The 23,096-nt window shown below is 42.2% G+C and overlaps 1 protein-coding gene across 12 annotated transcripts in view; it reads left to right on the top strand.

The window, feature by feature from the left end:
• The window catches only part of ZNF385B (zinc finger protein 385B), a 305,083-nt gene that overhangs the window by 221,431 nt on the left and 60,556 nt on the right, over positions 1–23,096 (top strand). For all 12 annotated transcript variants that reach the window (XM_084643003.1, XM_084643011.1, XM_084643008.1 and 9 more), the window contains one exon: positions 19,953–20,063. In XM_084643003.1, coding sequence (XP_084499129.1) covers positions 19,953–20,063 — 111 coding nt within the window. The remainder of the gene's footprint in view (positions 1–19,952; positions 20,064–23,096) is intronic.

Raw genomic sequence — 23,096 nt, 5'->3', positions numbered from 1 at the left:
CTGAGTATCATAATAGAAAATAATCAGCAATTGGTATGCTTTCCTTCTGAGTTTGCTTTGGCCTCGGGGATAATCAAGCATTATTATCTCAGCGGCAGTTTTCATATTAGTGAAATATTCCACATCTAACTAGATCCTGATTGATTTCTAAATGCCAACTCACACCTTCACGTTTTGGAAAACTCAGAGGTTACCGTGGTCTAGTTATTGCTGCAATGCCTATTCCTCTTCAAGCAGGGCACATAAGCTGATTTTGTACTCATGTATGGGTCCCTTCTCACAAACTTGACAGGCATCCAGAGCTATCAGTCCAGGTGAGCCAGGATGGTGGGAGGGAAAAGCTGCCTGGTAACTTACTGTCAGAAGCCACTGCCTCTGCTCTAGTCCTGGGCAGGCAGCTCAGGGTCACTCACTCCAGACACGATGTCATGGAGTCACAAGGTTGATGCTCTGGAACCAGGTCTGGCTCCAGCTTTTTTGCCACCCGAAGCGGCGAAAAAAAAAAACCAAAAGAAAAAAAACCTATTGAGCTGCCGCCAAAGTGGAAGGGAGGGAACGAAGGACTTGCCGCTGAAGACCCAGACGTGCCGCCCCAATAACTGACAGAGTGCCGCTGCTTTCTATTGGCCGACCCAGGCACCTGCTTCCGTCACTTATGCCTGGAGCCGGCCCTGTCTGAAACTGCTCTGTATGAAGCCAGTCAGGACTCTGGTATAGCGTGCCTCCTCTCTCTGAGCACACTGTCTCCAGGGCAAGAAGCTTACACAGCTTCGGCATTCCTGGATCTGATCTCGGAGCATTCAGCATCCCTTTTCACACCATGCGCTTCCTGCAACGAGTCCGCCTAGGCGGGGCTCCTGGGGAAGCCAAAGGGCCCTGCACCTCAACTCCGCGGTCAGCCATGACTCTCAGCCATGTGTAAAACAGAAGGTTTATTAGTGGACAGGAACACAGGGTAGAACAGAACTTGTTAGCACAGAAATCAGTGACTTGCAGCCAAGTCTTGGCCCACATGCCCTGGACTCCCCTCCTCCCTCTTCTTGACTCCCCCATAGCAGACTAAACTTGACCCTGCTGCCTCACCTCCGACACGCCAATTGCTCCTCTTCCAGTCTTTGTCTCACTTTCCCGGGCAAAGTGTCACCTGGTTGCATCCCCCTCCTGGTACTCAAGTTCCGAAGAGCACCATCCATAGCTTACATGCAGGCAGCTGGAGCAGCCTCAGCGACCTCCGAGGGTCACAGCAAAAGTCACACACCCTTATCCCCACCACCTAGGCACTGGTGCAAGACACAGGGAAACTGAGGCACACACAGTATTCATGCAAAACAGTAAGACTCACATACAACGTAAGAAGAGGATAACCCCACTTTGTCAGACATGACTATATCCAGGGTAACCAGTGGGAGGAGAGTTCATTGCTCTTCCTGTTTCTCCTTTTCAGTTTTTGTTCCTTATATTTTTGTTTTCTGCTCCTCCGTTGCCCTCTCTTCTCCTTCCCCACGGATCAGCTTTTTCTCCTGTAGGGAGTCCTGTGATGAGCAGGTTCAAGATGGGGGCCTAGCAGGACAGCCCCCAGTGAGCTGCCTCTCCCCTTCAGAGCTGCCTCAGGAGAAGCCTGTCCTTTCCCCAACAGGGGTTGAATTGCAGCTACTTAAGAAATACTGGGGGGGGGGGTGTGAATGGGGGTGTCTGTTACAGTTCCAGAACATGCAGGAGCTCAGCACCCACAGCAGCAGCAGCAGCAGCACCGTAGAGATCAGGAACAGCCCTGGAGCAAGAGCAGCCTCCTCCAGTTCTCATAAGAAAAGAGTAGGCCAGTGCATCCTCCCTTCTTTATCTCTGCCCAATGTAACCTGCCCAGCTGCTTTGAACCTCCCTTATCTGAAGTGCTGGGCTGACTGACGGTGGCTCTGAGGAAGCTGGTGGGTATTCTCTTCCCCTCCACACACACACCCCAACGTACTACCCCAGAGAGCAGCTTGGGTCTGGGAAGAGCCGCCCCCAAAGCCCTATCTACCCTATCAAAGCAGCTGATTGAACAAGCTCCCCATGATGTGCCCACAAGGAAAACCAATAACAAAGAGTTTATAAGCTGCCTGAGAACCAATGGCGAGCTGCATCAGGAAGCTTCCCCAGGCATGCTGCTGCCATGCTTCCACACTTACCTGGGGAAGGGACTGTAATATACCAGTACAACCTCAAAAGAGGGAGTGATGCTGGGTAAAAATGAGCGTGTAGCTCCTGTGGCTCTCAGCAGCAAGTCCAAAATGTGTTACTGTGTGTTCCAGCATTGCCAGCTCTCAGGGTTTTATTGCAAGTCTTCCAATATTTGGTGTTTTTCTTAAAGCCCAGGTCTTGGAGTCATGAAAATCTCAGTTTTCTTGTACCCTCTCCCCCTCCTCCCCCCACACACAGACACACTATTGCACTAAGTACAGTCAATGCAGAGGGCACCAGTAGTCCCTGATTGCCACATAGTAATTTACCACAGAACAAATCAATAGGCAAGAAGACAGAATAGCAGCATTGTCAACCACAGGGTTAAAAAAAAATCAATAGTCAGCTCCCAAAAATCAAGAGACAACAAAATAGTAGATTTTTGGACTTTTTATATGGTTTTTGTGCCATTATGGTTCACTGTTCCCCAATTTTATCCAAAACTAAGAGGGGTAGAAATGAGGGGGAGGGGCTGAGGGGGTAAATGAAAGCTGAGAGTCTGTCTGACTCCAAGAGGTGGGACTTTATGAAAAACACCAGATATTGGAAGACTTGCAATAAAATCATGAGAGTTGGCAATGCTGGAACACAGTTAAAATAGTGAACGGAGATCAGGCTGTTATGTTTTATGTGAACCAGACACTTTGCCAATGGGTTTCACAGCTATCTGCTGACAGCAAAGAGAAGTAGAGACTCAGGATTCCTAGATTCAATTCCAGGTTCCGTAGGGAAATGCGCTCTAGTAGTAATGGACACTTCTGCCACTGTCCTGCAGTAAGCTTGTCTCTGTCCACCTGCCCCCTACCTCCCTATCCTCCCCCTCCCTATGTGCTTCTTCCTGACCTCAAGCTTCCACAACCTCTTTCCCTGTGTCCTAGCCTTTCTGTATGCTAAGTCAAGCTACTTCCTCCTTCTGGTCACTGCTTAGATGCCAGCAGGTTAGGCACAGGAAAGACAGTCTCCCTGTTTTCAGTTGAGCACAACAGTGGCTTAGAGTAACAATTGCAGGGAAAGTCCTGCTCAGCATGTAGGAGCTCGAGTATACTTACTACAAATACTCTTCAAAGAATTTAGCAGCAAAACTAGCAAGTCTTTACTGAGCATGTAAGAACTGAGATTTTTTTCAAGAGCCACTTTTGGGCAGTTTTTCATGGGCATGGCAAAAGGCATATCCCTGACATCAGGGTGATCTCCCTGCCAAATTTTAAGTCCATGCATCACAGCAAAATACTTACAACCAAATTGCTAACCTGGGCAAAATAATGTGTTTTCCCCTTATCTTGTTCTTGGAAATAGTTGAATCATTTTTGCTGAAGCTTTCTCTAAGAATTGAGCATGAGGTAGACACCTGACAAAGAAAATTTCAGGGAAACCATTAAAGTTTTGCAAAATTATCATCAACTGAAAACAGGGTCTCATAATAGGAACTGGGGGACAACGATAACTATAGGTGTTAAAACTTGCACCACTTGTAAATATACTTACACACGTGGGTTGGCAAACTCCTATTAGAACTCTCTTTAGAGAACTACTCTTTGTTAAGTCATAGACTCTAGAAATGTGGGGGGGAAACTCTATAAAGTCTTCTAATCCATTTTATTGCCAATGCAAGAAAGATCCGAGCTAACCTAATTTGAACTATATTTAGAGGGAAATCTCCCCATATGTGTGTAATTGTTTAAATGTTTCAATAGTTCTGGAACTTTCTTTGAGGGGAAATTAATGGGTAGGCCCCCTATAGCAATCTTTGTCCACTTATCAAGAGGGGACCATACAAGTAGGGAATCAGCTAAATGTTTTTCTCTTAGACAACCTTTTTATAGTCTAATGCATAGACTTGAGGTTTGAGATGCAAATTTTCAAAACCTGCTTCTAACTTTGTGCACAAATCGAGCAGTTAGCTGTCTACCTAATTTCATACAAAAATGCTATGTGTATGCAATAATTCTGTCACTTGCTCTAGTGCAAATAAAAAGCCACATTAAGTCCTCAGAAAATCTGAGTATTTTGTGAATTATTGCAAAATGTTTGAAACCAATTTGATGTTTTAGCAGTTCATTTCTTTTATAGGTCAGCACAGGGAAAATCCAAGAAGTCTTTATTTTGGTGGAAGTGCTTTCCTTTCATTGGAGGTACAAGCTTGTTTAGAGAAACAAGAAAGCTATTTAAAAAGAGAGGTTTGTTAGCTATAAATATTTTAGGTATTAGAACATTGAAGGATGTTTTGCAAATACCGTGCAAGAAAAGCAACTCTTCTCACAGCTCATATTATCAAAATATAACCTAGACCAAGGTGGCCACATATGCAGCACCATTTGCTCATGTTAGTTTCCAGTGATGATAACTTTTGTACAATAGGCTCTTAGAAAAAATCTAAATTCTCAATGTGTGTCCATCTAATAGGAAAAGAAGTCTTAAAGAATTCTCTTTACATCCATGCTGGTTATACTAGTGGCTTTACCCACCCCTTACTCAGAGCTATAGTGTATTCTTCCATGCAAATAACCAGGAGTGAATTTTTATTCTGCCAGAACATTGCACCTGGTAATCCAGGCTCCTGACACTTTTTCAAACTGGATGAGTACAATGTATAATCTATGGGGGGTTGACAGTGAAGGTCACTGTGACGGTGTGGACTAGGTCTGGAGGTCCCTTGCTGGAGGCCTCCTGGCTCTGCCTGACCCTGTCCCAGAAAAGAGCAGAGGAGAAGTCCTCAAGGTGGGCCAGAGTGGCTGCAGGGGAAACAGGCAATCAGAGGAGTTTCTGGAGTGGCCAATCTGGGGCCAGAAGGGCCATATAAAAAGAAGCATCAGAGGCAAAGCAGTCAGTTGCTGCCTGGAGCTGGAAGAGGAAATACCAGGTGCCTGGATGGCTGGAAGAGCAGCAGGACCATGGACAGCTCAGTTCAGGCAGGACTGTGCCCAGAGAGGGTTGCTGAAGACCAGTGGAGCTAAGAAGGATCTCCTGGATAGCTGTGGGGCTGAGCAAAGACTAAGCCCAGAGCCTCGCCAGACCAAGTGAGGGTATCATGATGGGCCCTTCTGGTCTGGCTAAAGGCTGAAAAGGACACCCACAACTGAGGGTACCACGATGAGTCCCTGTTGGACTGTTACAGGCGATCAGTGTCTCTAGGGAGGAAGCCTTGGTGCGAATGTAAAGACTGTGTACCCTGGAAGGGGGTTGTTTGTTTGTTCCATCTGCAGATAGCATGTGACTCAGCCAGAGGGCTGAGTCACTGAAGACCTGCTGAAGAAACCATCAGCCAACAGGGCACTTGCAAATAAGTGCCAGCCTGCTCCAACCAAGAACTAAGAAATAGCAGGCTTACACCTGACCAGAAGGGGGGTGCTCCTGTGAGGCGGGTGCTCATAGAATCATAGAATATCAGGGTTGGAAGGGACCCCAGAAGGTCATCTAGTCCAACCCCCTGCTCAAAGCAGGACCAATTCCCAGTTAAATCATCCCAGCCAGGGCTTTGTCAAGCCTGACCTTAAAAACCTCTAAGGAAGGAGATTCTACCACCTCCCTAGGTAACGCATTCCAGTGTTTCACCACCCTCTTAGTGAAAAAGTTTTTCCTAATATCCAATCTAAACCTCCCCCACTGCAACTTGAGACCATTACTCCTCGTTCTGTCATCTGCTACCATTGAGAACAGTCTAGAGCCATCCTCTTTGGAACCCCCTTTCAGGTAGGTGAAAGCAGCTATCAAATCCCCCCTCATTCTTCTCTTCTGCAGGCTAAACAATCCCAGCTCCCTCAGCCTCTCCTCATAACTCATGTGTTCCAGTCCCCTAATCATTTTTGTTGCCCTTCGCTGGACTCTCTCCAATTTATCCACATCCTTCTTGAAGTGTGGGGCCCAAAACTGGACACAGTACTCCAGATGAGGCCTCACCAATGTCGAAGAGGTGCTGCCTCATTCCCAAGCAGAGAGATTGCAGACTCACATCAACCAGGAGGTGGCATTCGTGAGGCAGGTGCTGACCCTGTTACAGTCACACAAATTGCAGCTGGTAAGGAGAAGTTTCTACTTTTCTATTGAGACTTGTGTCCTCATCTTCTCAATTCAAGTCCTGTTTAAGTTTCAGGTTAGATCTGATTAGTCATGAAGAAATCCTTCATTGATTCCCTTCCACACTTTACTTTTACCAGAAGTTCTTCAAAAGATGTTGGTTAATGTGTTTTGCTGATCAAAAGACTATTGATTTTTAAGTCAAGAAAGCACATTGCTCCCTTAGTTGATTACAAGGAGTGGATAACAGCTATCAACTGGTGTACCAGTGCTAGACTCAGTCCTGGTCTGCCTTTCATCTCTTTATTTGGGATTTTGCAACGTGGCTATTATAAAAACGAGCTCTAGTGAGTGTATTGTTTCTAGGGCTGTCAATCACAGTTAACTCATGTGATTAACTCAAAAAAATTAATCATGATTAAAAAAGATTAATCGCACTTATAACAATAGAATACCAATTGAAATTTATTAAATATTTTTGCACGTTGTTCTACATTTTCAATATTGATTTCAATTACAACACAGAATACAAAGTGCACAGTGCTCACTTTATATTATTTTTTATTACAAATATATGCACTGAAAAATGATAAACAAAAGAAATAATATTTTTCAGTTCACCTCATTCAAGAAATGCAATTTATTTATCTTGAAAGTGTAACTTACAAATGCAGATTTGTTTTTGATTACATAACTGCACTCAAAAACAAAACTCTGTAAAACTTTCGTGCCTACAAGTCCACTCAGTCCTACTTCTTATTCTGCCAATTGCAAAGACAAACAAGTTTGTTTACATTTATGGGAGATAATGCTGCCTGCTTCTTATTTACAATGTCACCTGAAAGTGAGAACAGGCGTTCACATGGCACTTTTGTAGCCAGCGTGGCAAGGTATTTACATGCCAGATATACTAAACATTCATATGCCCCTTCATGCTTCGGCCACCATTCCAGAGGACATGCTTCCATGCTGATGATGCTCATTAAAAAATAATGTGTCAATTAAATTTGTGACTCTACTCCCTGGGGGGAAGAATTGTATGTCTCCTGCTCTTTTTTACCCACATTCTGCATATATTTAATGTTATAGAAGTCTCAGATGATGACCCAGCACATGTTCGTTTTAAGAACACTTTCACAGCAGATTTGACAAAATACAAAGAAGGTACCGATGTGAGATTTCTAAAATTAGCTTGTGATGCTCTGTACCTCGGGGAGACACCCTATACCCCATGTTCATCTTTATAGAATGGTTGTGTGGTATCCAATGCAAAGTTTGTCATGTTGGGTGTCTTTGAAAGGCCCATGATGCACTGAGCATGGTTGTTATAGTGATGTTATAGTAATTGTTACAGTAATGTTATAATAAGGTTGTAGGTTATAATTTTATGTATATAGTTATGAGGCTGAAAATGTAACCTCACGGCTTAAAGCAAGCCCATGCAAAAACTCTCCAAGAACAGAGAGGGAGTTCACACCTTGTCAGGGCATGGATGGGACAAACCCAGCCCAGCCTCACAGGAACAATGGACACTTGCTCAGGCAGCAACAAAAGAATCTGTTAGATCCTGGAGGGAGTCACCCCCTCCCTTGGACAGTTTGGAACTGCAATGAGGTAATGCTCACCTGACCCTGAAGGGGAAGGGGAGCAAAGCCAAGAGGAAAGAAAGGACATGATAAAAGGGAGAGACATTTTGCCATGCTCTCTCTCTTCCACCTACATCTACAGACACCCACCACCACCAAGCAATTGAACCACTGATCAAAGGGGAGATCCTGGCTGAAGAGCAACTAGCCAGCCTGCAGTGAGAAGCATCTAAGTTTGTAAAGACATTTGAAAGTGTAAAGATCACCTCAGAATGCGTTTTGCTTTTATTTCATTTGACCAAATCTGACTTGCTAAACTTTGACTTATAATCACTTAAGTCTACCTTTATAGTTAATAGATCTGTTTGTTTATTCTACCTGAAGCAGTGCATTTGGTTTGCAGTGTGTCAGAAACTCCCCTTGGGAGAACAAGCCTGATACATATCAATTTCTTTGTTAAATTGATGAATTTATATAAGCTTGCAGTGTCCAGTGGGCATTACTGGACACTGCAAAATGGAGGTTCCTAGGGTTGTTTCTGGGACCGAAGATTTTGGCTAGTGTCATTCACTTGCACGTAGGTGGGAGCAGCTTTCATGCCAGAGGCTGTGCGTGAACAGCCCAGGAGTGGGGGTTCTCACAGCAGAGCAGGGTGTAAGGCTGGCTCCCAGAGTTAGGGGTTGGAGTGGCCTAGCAGATCACTGGTCCAGATAACACCAGAGGGGAACATCACATAGCTACAGTAGTCGATCCAAGTTTTAAGAATCTGAAGTACTGTCCAAAATCTGAGAGGATTGAGGTGTGGAGCATGCTTTTAGAAGTCTTAAAAGAGCAACACACTCTGATGCAGAAACTACAGAGCCCAAACCACCAAAAAAGAAAATCAGCCTTCTCTTGGTGGAATCTGACTCAGATGATGAAAATGAACATGCGTCAGTCTGCACTGCTTTGGATCATTTTCAAGCAGAACCCATCGTCAGCATGGAAGCATGTCCTCTGGAATATTGGTTGAAGCATGAAAGGACATAAGAACCTTTGGCACATCTGGCCCGTAAATATCTTGCAACGCCAGCAACAACAATACCATCTGAATGCCTGTTCTTGCTTTCAGGTGACATTGTAAACCAGAAGCGGGCAGCATTATCTCCTGCAAATTGTAACCAGCCTTGTTTGTCTGAGTGATTGACTGACCAAGAAGTAGGACTGAGTGGACTTGTAGGCTCTAAAGTTTTACATTGTTTTATTTTTGAATGCGGGTTTTTTTGTGCATAATTCTACATTTGTAAGTTCAACTTTCATGATAAAGAGATGGCACTACAGTACTTGTGAGAGGAGAATAGAAAAATACAATGTTTTTGTTTTTTACAGTGCAAGTATTTGTAATAAAAAAAATATAAAATGAGCACTGTACACTTTGTATTCTGTGTGGTAATTGAAATTAACATATTTGAAAATGTAGTAAACATCCAAAAATATTTAAAATAAATGGTATTCTATTATTTAACAGTGCGATTAATTACGATTAATTTTTTTAATCGCTTGACAGCCCTAATTGTTTCCTCTCTAGCTATTGTATTTTATATGTATATGGAAAATATCTGTGTTAGAGTTGGCCAGTAAATATTAGGCTTATCATGTCTTTTTTTTCTTCCCCACATACTTGCCCAGCCTAAGTTCCCTTTGTATGGCTCAGCATCACAAAGGGGACTTACAGCTGCCTTTGTGGGGATGCTGGGAATTTACATATTGTCCAGCAATGGCATAAAGTCTGTACCTCCCACACCTTCTATCATTCATACCCTGAGCGTTCTGTGAGTAAGAGGGGATTCCTCCAGCTAGCACAATTTAGAGCTACCCTCTTCTAGGGAAAGGGTTTGTTCAATCCCCAGCCAGCTCCAAGTTCAGGGGAGATGAAAAGGGGGCTTAGAGCCACATTGGAAAAAGGCAAATATAGTGCCCGTATTTTAAAAAGGAAAGAAAAAGAACCCAGGGAACTATAAACTGGTCAGCCTAACTTCAGTCCCTGGCAAAATCATGGAGCAGGTCCTCAAGGAATCCATTTTGAAGCACTTGGAGGAGAGGAAGGTGATCAGGAACAGTCAACATGGATTCACCAAGGGCAAGTCATGCCTGACCAACCTGATTGATTGCCTTCTATGACGTGATAACTGGCTCTGTGGATATGGGGAAAGTGGTTGATATGCTATATCTTGACTTAAGCAAAGCTTTTGATATGGTCTCCCACAGGATTCTTGCCAGCAAGTTTAAAAAGTATGGATTGGATGAATGGACTATAAGGTAGATAGAAAGCTGGCGAGATTGCCAGGCTCAATGGGTAGTGATCAACGGCTCCATGTCTAATTGGCAGCTGGTATCAAGCAGAGTGCCCCAGGGGTCGGTCCTGGGGCCGGTTTGGTTCAACATCTTCATTAATGATCTGGATGACGGGATGGATTGCACCCTCAGCAAGTTCGCAGATGACACTAAGCTGGGGGGAGGGGTAGATACACTGGAGGGTAGGGATATGGTCTAAAGTGACCTAGACAAATTGGAGGATTGGGCCAAAAGAAATGTGATGAGGTTCAACAAGGACAAAGTGCAGAGTCCTGCTCTTAGGAAGGAAGAATCCCATGCACCGCTACAGGCTGGGGACTGACTGGCTAAGCAGCAGTTCTGCAGAAAAGGACCTGGGGATTACAGTGGACGAGAAGCTGGATATGAGTCAGCAGTGTGCCCTTGTTGCCAAGAAGGCCAACGGCATTTTGGGCTGTATAAGTAGGAGCATTGCCAGCAGATTGAAGGAAGTGATCATTCCTCTCTATTCGGCACTGATGAGGCCACACCTGTGTTATACCAATAAAATAAAAATCAGCAGGATCTTATTAAAGGGGAAAAGGCAAAATACCACATTTATTGTGCATACAGAAAGAATCATGGTAAGCTGTTAGTTATAGCTATAACATTCCATTCAATCTCATATTTATTCATACATTCATTCATACACACACACACACACAGGTTCTGCAAGGTTGTTATCATAGTTACCAGCCTTAGAGTAGCTCATGCCAAGCCACTGGCCAGGTGGCCTGGACATGAGGAGGGAGCAGGGCCTTGTCAGATGCTCATCTGATGCTCCTGGAAGTTGGTTTGCAGAATCAGACCCCAAAGTTCTCACTTTCTAGAGTCCATTTTTATAGGAATTTCTTCCTATGCCAGTCTATGGGAATTACTTCATCATGCTGTTGCTGAATCAATCAGCAGATGTCACATTCCTGACAGCTCTGTGCTGCTAGAAGTTATCTTGTTCTTTGGTTCTCCCATTCTTGAGGCTGTTGGGTGGATTCCAGTCTGCCCTCCGGGGGTCCTCTGGTTATTTACCTCCCTGATCATTCAGTTATTATCCACACCAAGCATCCATCCACATAGATCCTCTATCTCTATTTTAATCACAATTGTTAATACAACAAAAGGGCGGGGAGTCTCTGGGTGCTGTTTCTGCTGTTACAGAGTATTGCTTTGAGTCTTTCTGTGTGAATTGCTTTGAGAACAGACTCTGTCTTAGAATGTACTAATGCAATTAGCAGCTTGCAAGTTTCACACATAGAGGGAGAGAAACAGTACCAAAAACCAAGAGACCTCTTCATTAGTAATACCCTGGAATTTAAACTCTGGGGAATCAAACTCATTTGTGATTTTAATACAGAACTTCTTTAATATGATCCAACAAGTGCGGTGACAAGATTAAGACAGATGACCACAATTATTTTTTTCTAGAATTGGCCATTCTCATGTTCTTGGAGTCAACTTCTGGGGATTTCGAGGAAGCTCTCTCCTGCCTCAAATTCCCACCAGGTGTTTGTGTGTGTGTGTGACTTTTCCAACTCCAAAACACTTTACAGTACACCAGCTGGGCATACTACAGCAGAGAACATGGATGGTTTTCAAAATAAAAAAACAATGAGTGTCGTCAGGGCTGACTCCAGGGTGGCTGGTAATGTAAAATGAGCAAGAAAAAAATATAACAATACACTGTTAAGTTGAATCTTAAATTACACTTGGCTTTGACCCAGTGACAAGGGATATAGCAAAGTTTCTCTAAGGGTGTGTGTGTGTGTGTTATACTGTGTATTGTGACAAATGTAGTAGTAGAGAATTGTAAATGATTCTTGCCAATTTACATGTCACCAAAGAAGTGCATAATGTATCACTGAGCAGAAGACTGGGGTGGAATAGTATTTATTTGCCTAATATTTTAATTTTTTTCACATTCAACTGTTTCTGTCGTCAATCTGTGATTTTTACAGTGGATGTTTTAAATGTGTGCTCTGTTTTGAATAAATGTGTCTATCTTCATAACTCTATTCATCAAAATATGTAGAGTACTGGGGAGAGATATGGTGTGAGAGGGTGTTAATATGACAGAATTTGAATTAAGCTCCAGTATATAGTGGTTCTTCATAATGGCAGCATGCCCAGCTCTCCTGAGGAGCTTTAGAGTTGAAATATAGAATGAAATCATGTTGGCATCAAGCCTAGTGCTCTAGAGACAAGTTGAAAAATAGACTGGCTCTGACCCTATGGGTTTGCTTGTTACTGGTTGCCTACCTATTTATTTTAAATAATAAAATAAAAAAATGGAAGAGTTGTCTAATGGGTTTGGATAAATAGCAGCATTTAAAACTTTAACCCATGCCTTACCGATGGGTAGGTAATTATGTGTAACACACTTTGTCTCAGTTCACAAATGGAAAACATAGCAAGATTGCATTTATAAAGCAGCAGAACTGATTGTGCCAGCAAATCAATTATTAGTTTCTCTAGCTGTAGATTTTTAAAAGGGTTTTATGAGAGCAGGAAAGGAGAAAAGGCACGGAACCTCGATTGGCGACTCCCAGTTTTGAACACATACTAAATCAGAAGTTATACCAATTTAAACTTTTATACCCGCTTATCAACATATAGTTTATAATGAGTTTCCTTGCACACCATTTCAAAATGTCACCCATGATCTCTGTCATAATTTGTAGCAACTCCAAGGAGTGTTTAAAAACCAGGTGGCAATTTTGAATTGAATGGAGAGCCTATGGAGTTGTTTAAATTGCAGTATTTCTGATGTGAGAGAAGACAGGCATCGGATGGAGGCAGAAAAGTCAGGACTTGGAGAGGCATCACTGTGGAAATTGTAATCGTTGAGGTGAGAGGAGAAAAGGGTTGGGTAAAAATTTCAGCAGATTGGAGTAGTGGCAGCAGCATGCATAGATGCCTTACAGAGGTATGGATATAAATGAGGAAAAGCAGAGTTCTTGGGTCAGGCTGGCACCAGAGTTAGTCAGTGGAGAAAAATGGCAGCCACATCTCTAGATTAATATACACCCAAAGCTGGATGACTGCCAAATTTGTTTTATTACCAATACCTCTCTAGTAATAGGCAAAAATCAAAAGTTTTGTTTCAGATAGGCATCTAGATACTTATCCAAGCTTCCGAACTACAAATTGCCAGAGAGCTTAAATCAATACTAACAGGTAGATTTGTAATGTCACAAGAATAGCCAATCTTACAGTATTTGGTAGTTTAGCTGAAGCAAAAAGTTTGGAAACACCTCTCTTTCTTGGAACAAAAGCAGATCACATCTTGGCAGGCTCAACTCAGCTCTTCTCCTTTGAGGTACATAAACAGGGTTCTGTGCAGCTGTGTGTGAATATTGCGCAAAAGTTCTCTTTGGTATATATGAATAATAAAGATCCTGATATATTTTATAACGGTAGGGTTTGTTTTGGTGTTCTTGGCCAAATGTTTCTTTTCCTCCTTCTGACTGTTCTGTAACTTACCATGATTTTTCTGTTGCTTCCCTCCACCCCAGAAATGACTGCATTTCTGACAGCTATCCATGTACTTTGTGACGCATGTTGGGAGCTTTTGCAATGAAAGGAGTTATATAAATGTAAGGTGAGGATATTCCTGATTCTGGTCCCGGCTGAAATCAGGAAGTGTAGAGGGGGGTTAAAAATGAGTGACCAGTGCTGCAATCCCCTCAAATCTAATAATCTGTGCTCTCAAGAGGTAGTCACAGTGATTTCATTGCAACTACTAGCATGAGTAAGGATTGCTCAGGTTAATATGGGTTTGCGGTAGAGGTTTGAGTGTGGTTTAAGCTTTTGGCATTGTTTCTGCTTAGTTTTATTTAACCTTACTGGTTTTCCCTTTATTTCATATATGCATTTTCAATAAGAGAATGAAATGGAAAAGGTTTTTAATCCTCAATATCATTACCACCCACCTTCAGTGCAAAATGTATGAACTCTTTACTATGCCTGTAGCTCATATTATAGTCCAAATAATAAGCATCCAGATGCTAGATTGTTGCTTGAATTTATAGCAGATATAATATATAGCAGATGTTCATCTTTTTTACAGAAAAAATTCTTAACGACTGGAACTTGACAGACTGCAGAGCTTCAATGAGTCACAAACACCACCTAAATCAGCAAATTACCCCCTTATTCAAAACAACATGTATTTAATTTTATTTAGTGATCCCAGATCAGTTTACCCCATAGCATTAGCCTTCTGGCAGACAGATACTATGTTACTATTCAAACATGCTGTAATCCAGCCTAGTTTCTGACATATTTAAAACCTATTAATTGTTAATGTTGCACCTTCTTGAATTCTAATCATGACCAGACTGCATTCAGTTCTTCTCTTTGGGGAAGATCATCAACTACTCCCCTGGGAATCTTGAGCTGTAGCTTCTGGAGGCTGGGTGCGCTGTATTGTTCATGAGAATTTGTCCTTGTGCTGCTGTATCTGTTTGAATTTGAGACTTTATGCATAGTCTCTGTTGTAGTTTCTAAACTGCTAATTGCCTAATGTTAATGCTGTGGATTATCATCTGGGGTACACAAGAGAATCGCTGTTCGTTTTACTTTTTGAGTAGTTCTGCAGATAACTGTTTTCTTCGCTGTTCCTTTTTACTGATCTCAGACACTTCAGATGGGTTGAGGTACTTTTCATCACTAAACTATTCTGTTCTAGATTAGCAAGTCTAGCTATTAGCTGTTTAATTGAAAAAGCAAAACATATGTTGTGCTAAAATACTATTGCATTAAGTACAAACATATTTAAATGTCAGTTACATTGCAATAAATTTGATGCAGGAGCAAATTCTAAATATGATCTCATATATGTTTCTGCTAGATTAATATTATGCAATGAATGATCAAAAAGTTTGCAAGCAGAAGTTCCGTAACCTGTACTTTAGATCAGCATTCTGCTACATTGTGCTTATTTTGTAGAATGATGCAATGAGAGGTAGAGTTCAGAAATAAAAATTGTTTTACTAATTTGTATTTAATTTGCTTAATGTATTTAATTTTACTTAATTTCTAGCTTTGGAGTTATTCTTAAACATTGTCACTGTATTCTGGAAACACTGGGAGGGTTATTCTATTCTAATCATTTTGATACGATCCCTCATGACACTGTCATAACCATACTAGGGAAATGTTGTCTAGATGAAATTTCCATAAGGTGGGTATGCAACTAGTTGAAAGACCATACTCAGAGTAGTTATCAATTGTTTGCTATCAAACTGGGAAGGGCATATCTAGTGGGGCCTGCAGGGGCAGTCCAGAGTCTACCACCACTGAAGGGCGGGGTAAGCATTTTGGAGGACAGGATTAGAATTCAAAATGACCTTGACCAATTAGAGAATTGGTCTGAAATCAACAAGATGAAGTTCAATAAAGAAGCAGGCCACTGAGGAAGGAAAAAACCAGATGCCCATGTACAAAATGGGTAATAAGTGGCAAAGCACTAGAACTGCAGAAAAGAATCTAGGGGTTATAGTGGATCACAAATTGAATATGACCTAACAATGTGATACAGTTGCAAAAGGCTAATATTCTGGGGTGTAACAGAAGTGTTGTATGTAAGATACAGGAAGTAATTGTCCCACTCTACTTGGCACTGGTGAGGTCTCAGCTGAAGTATTGTGTCCAGTTTGGATGCCACGCTTTAGGAAAGTTGTGAATAAATTGGAGAGTCCAGAGGAGAGCAACAAAAATAAGTTTTAGAAAACCTGACCTATGAGGAAATGTTGAAAAAAACTGTGCATGTTTAGTCTTGAGAAAAGAAGGGAGTGGGGGAGGACGACTTGATAAGCCTTCAAATATGTTAAGGGCTGTTAGAGAGAGGAAATGGTAGGCAAGAAGGCTTAATCTGTATCACGGGAGATTTAGGTTAGATATTATGAAAAACCTCCTGTCAGGATAATTAAGTACTGGAACATTTTACCAAGGGAGGTGGTGGAATCTCTGAAGGTTTTTAAGAACAGGTTGGACAAACACCTGCCAGGGATGATCTAGGTTAGCTTGGTCCTTCCTCAATGCAGGGGGCTGTACTAAATGATCTCTCACAGTCCCCTCCAGCCCTATGTTTCAATGATGTTTTATTCAAACTTTATAGTTTATTATTTTTCTTGTTGTCTTCTTTGACAATGTTATAGTATCATTTTATAACAAAGTAATACGCTGTAGTTGAGCTGCATTTGTTTTTTAATTATTTTTGTTTCTATGACTCTTAAGGCAGTGAAATACTGTATTTGCTATCAAAAGCAAGTGCATATTACATCACAGTTCCAAAAAGGATAAATGCTAGCTATGAACTTTACAAAACGCTCTTTTTTGGATTGGAGGTAATAGGGACATCATCTCACTATACTCCAAAAAGTTATTCATCAGTTAAGTGTTAAGTAATAGATAACCTCTTAGCTTTGCTACAAAAGATATTTCTTGATTGTGTGTGTGTGTGTGCGCGCATGTATGTAAGTGTTTATATTAAGAAAATCCTCAATAATGCAGTTTTCTTTCTCCGGAAGCATCAAAAATGTTTTAAGGGGGACAACTAGAATATTTAGCCATCAGCTTCAGAAAATTTGGAAGTAGCTAATTCACTGCAAAAACCTGATCTAAAGAATCATTAACTTCAACTTTCTTTCCCCATCTCTTTATCAAATTAAGTTTAGTGTCAAATGCAAGCTTTGCATCATCCTAGTTCTATGGCTCTTTCATATATTATTGTACCAAGAAAATCACTGCTGAGACTGAAAAATAATCTGCAAGAAAAATATAACCTTTTAGCAAATCAAACTACTCCCTCCTGTGATGGGAAATTACTCCTCAGGGAATTCTGCACCAAAAAATAAAAAATTCTGTGCACAATATTTTAAAATTATGCACAATTCTGCGTATTTTATTTGTCAAAATAACACAATATAATCACACCAGTTTCAATTATTTTGGCAATTTATTTCAAAATACTTGTCTACAACAATGTCTGTAACAATACAGACAACAACAAAAATTCAGGAAATGTTTTTTGACAAATAGATTATTTACTAGGCATATCAATACACAGTGATGAGCTGCCAAAAGCTGGAGAACCAGTTCCTTCATTTGCTCCAGGTCTTCGGTGGCACTGAAGGACCTGCTGCCGAAGTGTCGCCGAAGACCCGGAGCAAGTGAAGGGCCTGCCACCGAAGACCTGGAGTGGCGCCGGGTGAGTACAAATTAAAAAGGGATTCTCAGGGGAGCCTCCGCAGCCGAGAGCTCAGGCGGGCCTGACAGGACAGTCCCGCAGGCCAGAGTTTGCCCATCTCTTCACCAACCGGTTCTAAACCAGCTTCAAAATTTAATAACCGGTTTGTGCGAACCGGTGCAAACCGGCTCCAGCTCACCACTGTCAATACACAACTCTGAGTAATAATTCATTTAAACTACAATACAGAAACTTATTTCCCGCACCCCTCAGAAGTAGTGCAAAGGTTTGGGGGAGTCATGGGTATCAGAGGAGATGAGGGAGAAGGAAGTAATTGCTGGCAAAGAGCCAGGGTGTGAACTTGGAGGGTTGTTGGGTGTGGGTGGGAGAAGTATGGACCAGATTTTTTGGGGTAGGGAGGGATTGTTAGGGAGCTTTCACCATGCAGACCCCGGCTGACCCTTAACCTCTCTCATTCAGTCAGGCATATCTGCCCCTGTCCCCATGTGTCCCTCCATCCCAATGTATCCTTGCAGCCATACTCAGCCATCCCTCCTTTCCCCCCTCCCTATGTATCCTTGCATCCCCCTCCCTCCATCCCCATGTGATCCTGCAACCCCACTCAGACACTCCCTCCCCATCCCTATGTGTACCTGTGCCCCCCCTGACACCCCATTCTCCATGAGTCTCTGCACCCCCACTCCCATTCAGCCCCTACCCCAGTCTTCCCTCCACCCACACTTCTGAACTACAGTCTGTGACTCCCCAGCAGCCCCATGTGCCCCATGATGTCCATCCCTGCATATGCTGTGCCTCCTGACCTGGCCCCACCATAGGGCACTATGAGAAAGGCAACCTCTGTCTCTTCACTATCCACAGCTGGGGCTGTTCTGGTGCCACAGCAGCCCCTGGTGGGTGAAAGGAGTAACTGTAGCACCTTTCCGGCAGACCGTATTTTCTGCAGAAAAAAAATTCTGTGTGGCATATGAATTGTGCACATGTGCAGTGGCACAGAATTCCCCCAGGAGTTGGAACCCTAAACAAAGTTAGGAAATGTAAACTCTTTGTTCATTGTAGCCCACTATTTTTCCTCCCCATTTTTTCCAGACCCATCCTTGTCTTTAAATAAATTAATCACGTCTAAACATGTATAGATATAGATGTAAAATATGTTGTTCTAAACCGTTTGGGTTGGGGACTACATTTTACTTTGTATTTGTACAGTGCCTCACACAATGGGGCCTTATTTTTAACTGGTGCTTATTGCTGCTACCATGATACAAATGTGAGGTAACAATTATAATTTCCCCCTCTCAGTACCCTGAGCAAGTCCCTCAGAGTTAGCAGGGGTACCAGTAGAACTGTCTGGAATCCTGCAGGCTTCTCAGTTGCCAGTGGAGTTTGATATCCAGCAGGAGTTATGATACTTGGGAAAGGCTTCTTTAGTTCCCAGTTCCTGAGAATTCTCTGTCAAGCTCAGGATTCAGATACTTCGTGTTTTCAGTATTTCTCAAGTCTCTCTGTCTTTCTCAGTGTCAAAGCATTTTCTCTGGTATGGTAACTGCTACATCTATAATTGGTGCAAAGTCATTTTTAAACACTTCCTGGGTAATACTCATTACTTGAATATTCTCTTGGATTGTATCACTCATCAATTCTATTTTGGAAATCCTTGAGGAATGAGTCAATTTTTCCAGGCAAGTAAGTGTTGTAAAAGAGTCTGTAAAGACACTCCTCTCACAAAGATGTCTCCATGAGAGACGATTTTCCCAATTAATTTGTCTGTGTGAGGTGAGTGGGAAGCTGCTACAGGTCTGCTGCTACTTGCAGCCCCTTCCATATGCCCTTGGAATTGGACTTGAGAGAAAAGAGCCTCAGGAGCATTGTCACTGACATGGATTTCTCTGGTAACTGTCACTTCCTGGGTAGCCTGTTTTGAATAGCTACCAAGCCGCCAAAAGGGAAGAAATGGGAATTTATTACCAAGGAAGAAAGTGTGTGTGTGTGGGGCGGGGGGGGGGGAATCTAGATTTAAAATTGTCCTGTGCTCCCTCTAGTGCCCCCCAAACTCCCATCTCTAGTTTTACATCCCAAAGCCAGCTTAGCAACGTATACCACATAAGATGATTCTGGAGCTTACTTGTGCCACAAAAACCAAAGGCTCTTATCCTTCCCTCTTTCCAGAGTGCTGATACTTTTCCTTGCAAAGAAAGAGACATACAAATGTTTAGTGCTTCTGGGGAGGCGGGGTGCTTATTGGTGTGGCGATAGAAGCAGCGTGTGGTGCAGGAGGGATTTATGGACTCCTTGTCTCTTGATGTGATAGTGGTGCTCTGGGTGGTAAGGGAGGTGGACCATCCACTGGTCTGTGATGGCGGGTAGCTGAGCTGCTTTTTTGTAAACTCTGGCATGATACAAATTCCCTATCTTGAGATAAATCTGATCATTTTTATTATGAGGTTTGAAATACTATTTCCTCCTGTTTATTAAAAAAAAATGAAATTTGGAGCGGGAAAATGTTATTTTGAGCCTTTTCTGCATTGTTTATTGTTCTGTGAAGTTGTAAATTGAATATTTTATTGTTTGCTCTCCAGATGGATCCTGTGCAAAAAGCAGTCATAAACCACACATTTGGAGTATCCATTCCCCCAAAGAAGAAACAAGTTATTTCCTGTAATGTCTGTCAGCTTCGCTTTAACTCTGATGTGAGTATCGTTATATTTTTTCTAGCAGTGCGTCTAATTAATCCAAACATCTTTTCCCAATTAAATCCTCTACAGTTCTGCCCACACTTATGCCAGCCATTTACGATGACATTTTGCCCACTCGCAAGAGTTTGTAATGGCATCCCACACTGTGATTTTTAACTTTTTCTGGTACGTGGTGGTTTATATGCTTACACTTAGTTGCCTGGCCATGACTGCCACCACCAGGGTAAACCTACCAAAAGAGCAGAAAGACCTGGCTAGTAACTTGCTCCTTCTTTCTGTAGTTTGAGGCTAGATAGTGTTGTTTTTCTAAATTCCCAGTTTTGGAAAGCATCCCTCTTCAGTACAACACTTAAGCACATGTGTAGGTGCTTTTCCTGAATCAGGGCCTAAGTATTTTGGGTTCAGGTACACTGGTGATCTACAGAAAATACCAGATCACGATCCAATGTCCTACTGGTTAATGATATTTTATTTGCCAACAAACTAATATCTAAGCGAACGGCACAAAGAATTCAAGAGAAATGGAGGCAGAAAGACTTCCTACAAGTGTATGTGTCCTTTATATTTTATATCCGTTTCCTTTTTAGAAGAAATCTCTTCTTCCTCCTGTGTTCCTGCATGCTTTACTGATAACCTCGCCTCAGATCTCTCCAATTATACCCGTCCCATAGTAAATATTTTCAGTTAAGATAAGTGGGGATTTCGACTTCCTGTTGTCCCTTTAGTCTGGTCAAGTTCTATGAAGCTCTGTCTACTGCAATGCAATTCAGGTCAAAGTGCACTCTAAAAGAGCGCATTAAATGAATGCATATAAGCAGATTACAATTTTCCCTGAGTAGTTAATATCAAGAGGACTAATTTCCATGTGGAAGACTCTTAAAACATAGCATACCCAATCATGAAGAATGGCTTTTAATGCTATTAAGCTATCATTAGCACAAATGAAAACATCTCAGAGCAAACATAACATTTATAAGAAGCAAGTGTGTGCTGTCTCTAAATGATACTGAAGTATTAAAATATTTGCTATTTATATCTACTTATAAGAAATACTTTTGAAAAGTTTTTGAAAGCTTCTACCTAGAGCCCTAGGGTTTTTTTCCATTCTACCCCTTTCTAGTACTGCTTTGGCCATGCTCTTCCCTGATTTACTGCTTCTCAGCTTTCTTACGAAGACCACAACACTGCCCCACAATTACATCTAGAAAAGTCTCCTAAGATGGGGTCTGTTCAGTTTGGCCTTCTCTTCTTTGCTGGCAGAGGTTTGTAGCACTGCCATCCTATGTCAATAGCTGGCCTCAGAATGGATTCATCAGATTATACTCGCCTCCTTTTTAAACTTAGTTCCCTTATTTTCCCCTCTGAAAGAGAATAGTTGTTCCATTACAGATCAATAGATTTTATGTTATTACCTTACAAATGAAATAATACGTTTCTCATACGTGGCCACTTGCTGGGCTGGATGTCACGCCTGGGTTAGACCTACTCATGCCACCTCAATGGGGGCACCACAGCCTTTTCTTCCCTTTCACCTTTTGCATTCAGGCTCCCTGGGGTGGACTGCTGTATCACTGCACTTTGAGCCTTTATTCCGGCTGTAAGAGAGCAGTTTTGTTCTCCACAACATACAGCAGTAGTGGCAACTTTTCCTTTAATCGGTCTGCGGGGAACTTCTTATTTATTGGATTGCCAGTCATCAGACCCACACTTTTCACTGGTTTCCCTCTGCAGCGCGCTAGAGTGGCCTATCCCACATTGCCCGTCTGCCTCTACCAGCAGAGCATTCAAATCTGCAGGATAATAGCCTGATTTTTTTTTTCTCCTCTTAGGTCCCTCAGTACACATGCCAGAGCAGCCTACTCTAGACTACCACTTTACAGGGCCTGCCATTCGTTCTGCACAAAGCCATATAGCAGAAGCTAGCAGCAGAGAGTCTAGTAGGATTGGACCTAGTGCAATGCACAATCCATGTGACACTAATCCGGCAGTAAGAGAAAGTGCCCATATGTGAGAAAACTGCTGCAGCTGGGTCCATCTCTACATAGTTTTAGAGAAAGGGATGGTTCTCCAACATCAGAGCACCTGTCAGCTCTTTACACCCACAGTTTCAATCTCCACTTTGTCAGAAGACTTTCCGCTGTCACTTCAAGACAACCACAGAAGGGGTCAAAAGTGAATAGTTGTAAAAATGTCAGTTTTGCAACCCCTGTAAAGCCTTATGACTCCTGATATATAGAATACCCATGAACATTAGAGTCAAATGAGGACCTGGAATATTACCACCACTTTCATTCCCATGCAGTCTCCCCCATTTTGGGGAGAGGACAAATAAGGAATTTCAGTAGTGTTGACTAAGCTGAGATTCCCTAAAGCATTTACCCCTACATTAGCTGAATGACTTACTGCTAGAGATGTTCATTAAAGGAATCCTCTTTCCACATAGCCCAGTGCACCAGCAGCAATTCCTAATTAGCCAAACCCACTAAAAAGTAAAGCTTCCTTGCTATTAGATCAGCGTCTTGTTTTTCTTGAAGCTCATTTTTAAGATACCTCAAATGGTAATTATCCCAGTTTTCTAGTTTTAATTCTTCTCTTTACTGTTCTCAAATAGTTTGCCTCCCAATGTTTGTGGTTCATGCTTATGTTGCTGTTCTGCATATACAAGCCATGACCCCCAAACCCTTCAGTTCTTCGGCCTGCACAATTAGCTCTACTGTTGGACACTCATAGTACTTCCAAAGCAGTTGACAATGACTTAGAAGCCCTGCTTCACAAAATTCTTAAGGAACACCTCAACATTCTACATCAAGAGGGACAATTAGACCATGGTGGCATATGTGAATGGCCGAGGAGGAACAGAATAAAAATCTGAGCCACAGATCACCAAACTCCTTTCATTCCATGAAAGGGAAAACCTGTCTGTTACAGTGGCATCCCACAGAACAAGACAAAACTTCAAACCCCCTGCTCCCCTTACCATATCTAGACTTACCCACAATTTAGAACAACTGGAAAAGTATGAGTATT

Source organism: Lepidochelys olivacea (genome assembly GCF_965140295.1).
Source record: "Lepidochelys olivacea isolate rLepOli2 genome assembly, chromosome: 11".
Taxonomy (NCBI): Eukaryota; Metazoa; Chordata; order Testudines; family Cheloniidae; genus Lepidochelys; species Lepidochelys olivacea.
The sequence above is the reverse complement of the archived record's forward strand: the minus strand, read 5'-3'. Positions and strand labels throughout refer to the sequence as shown.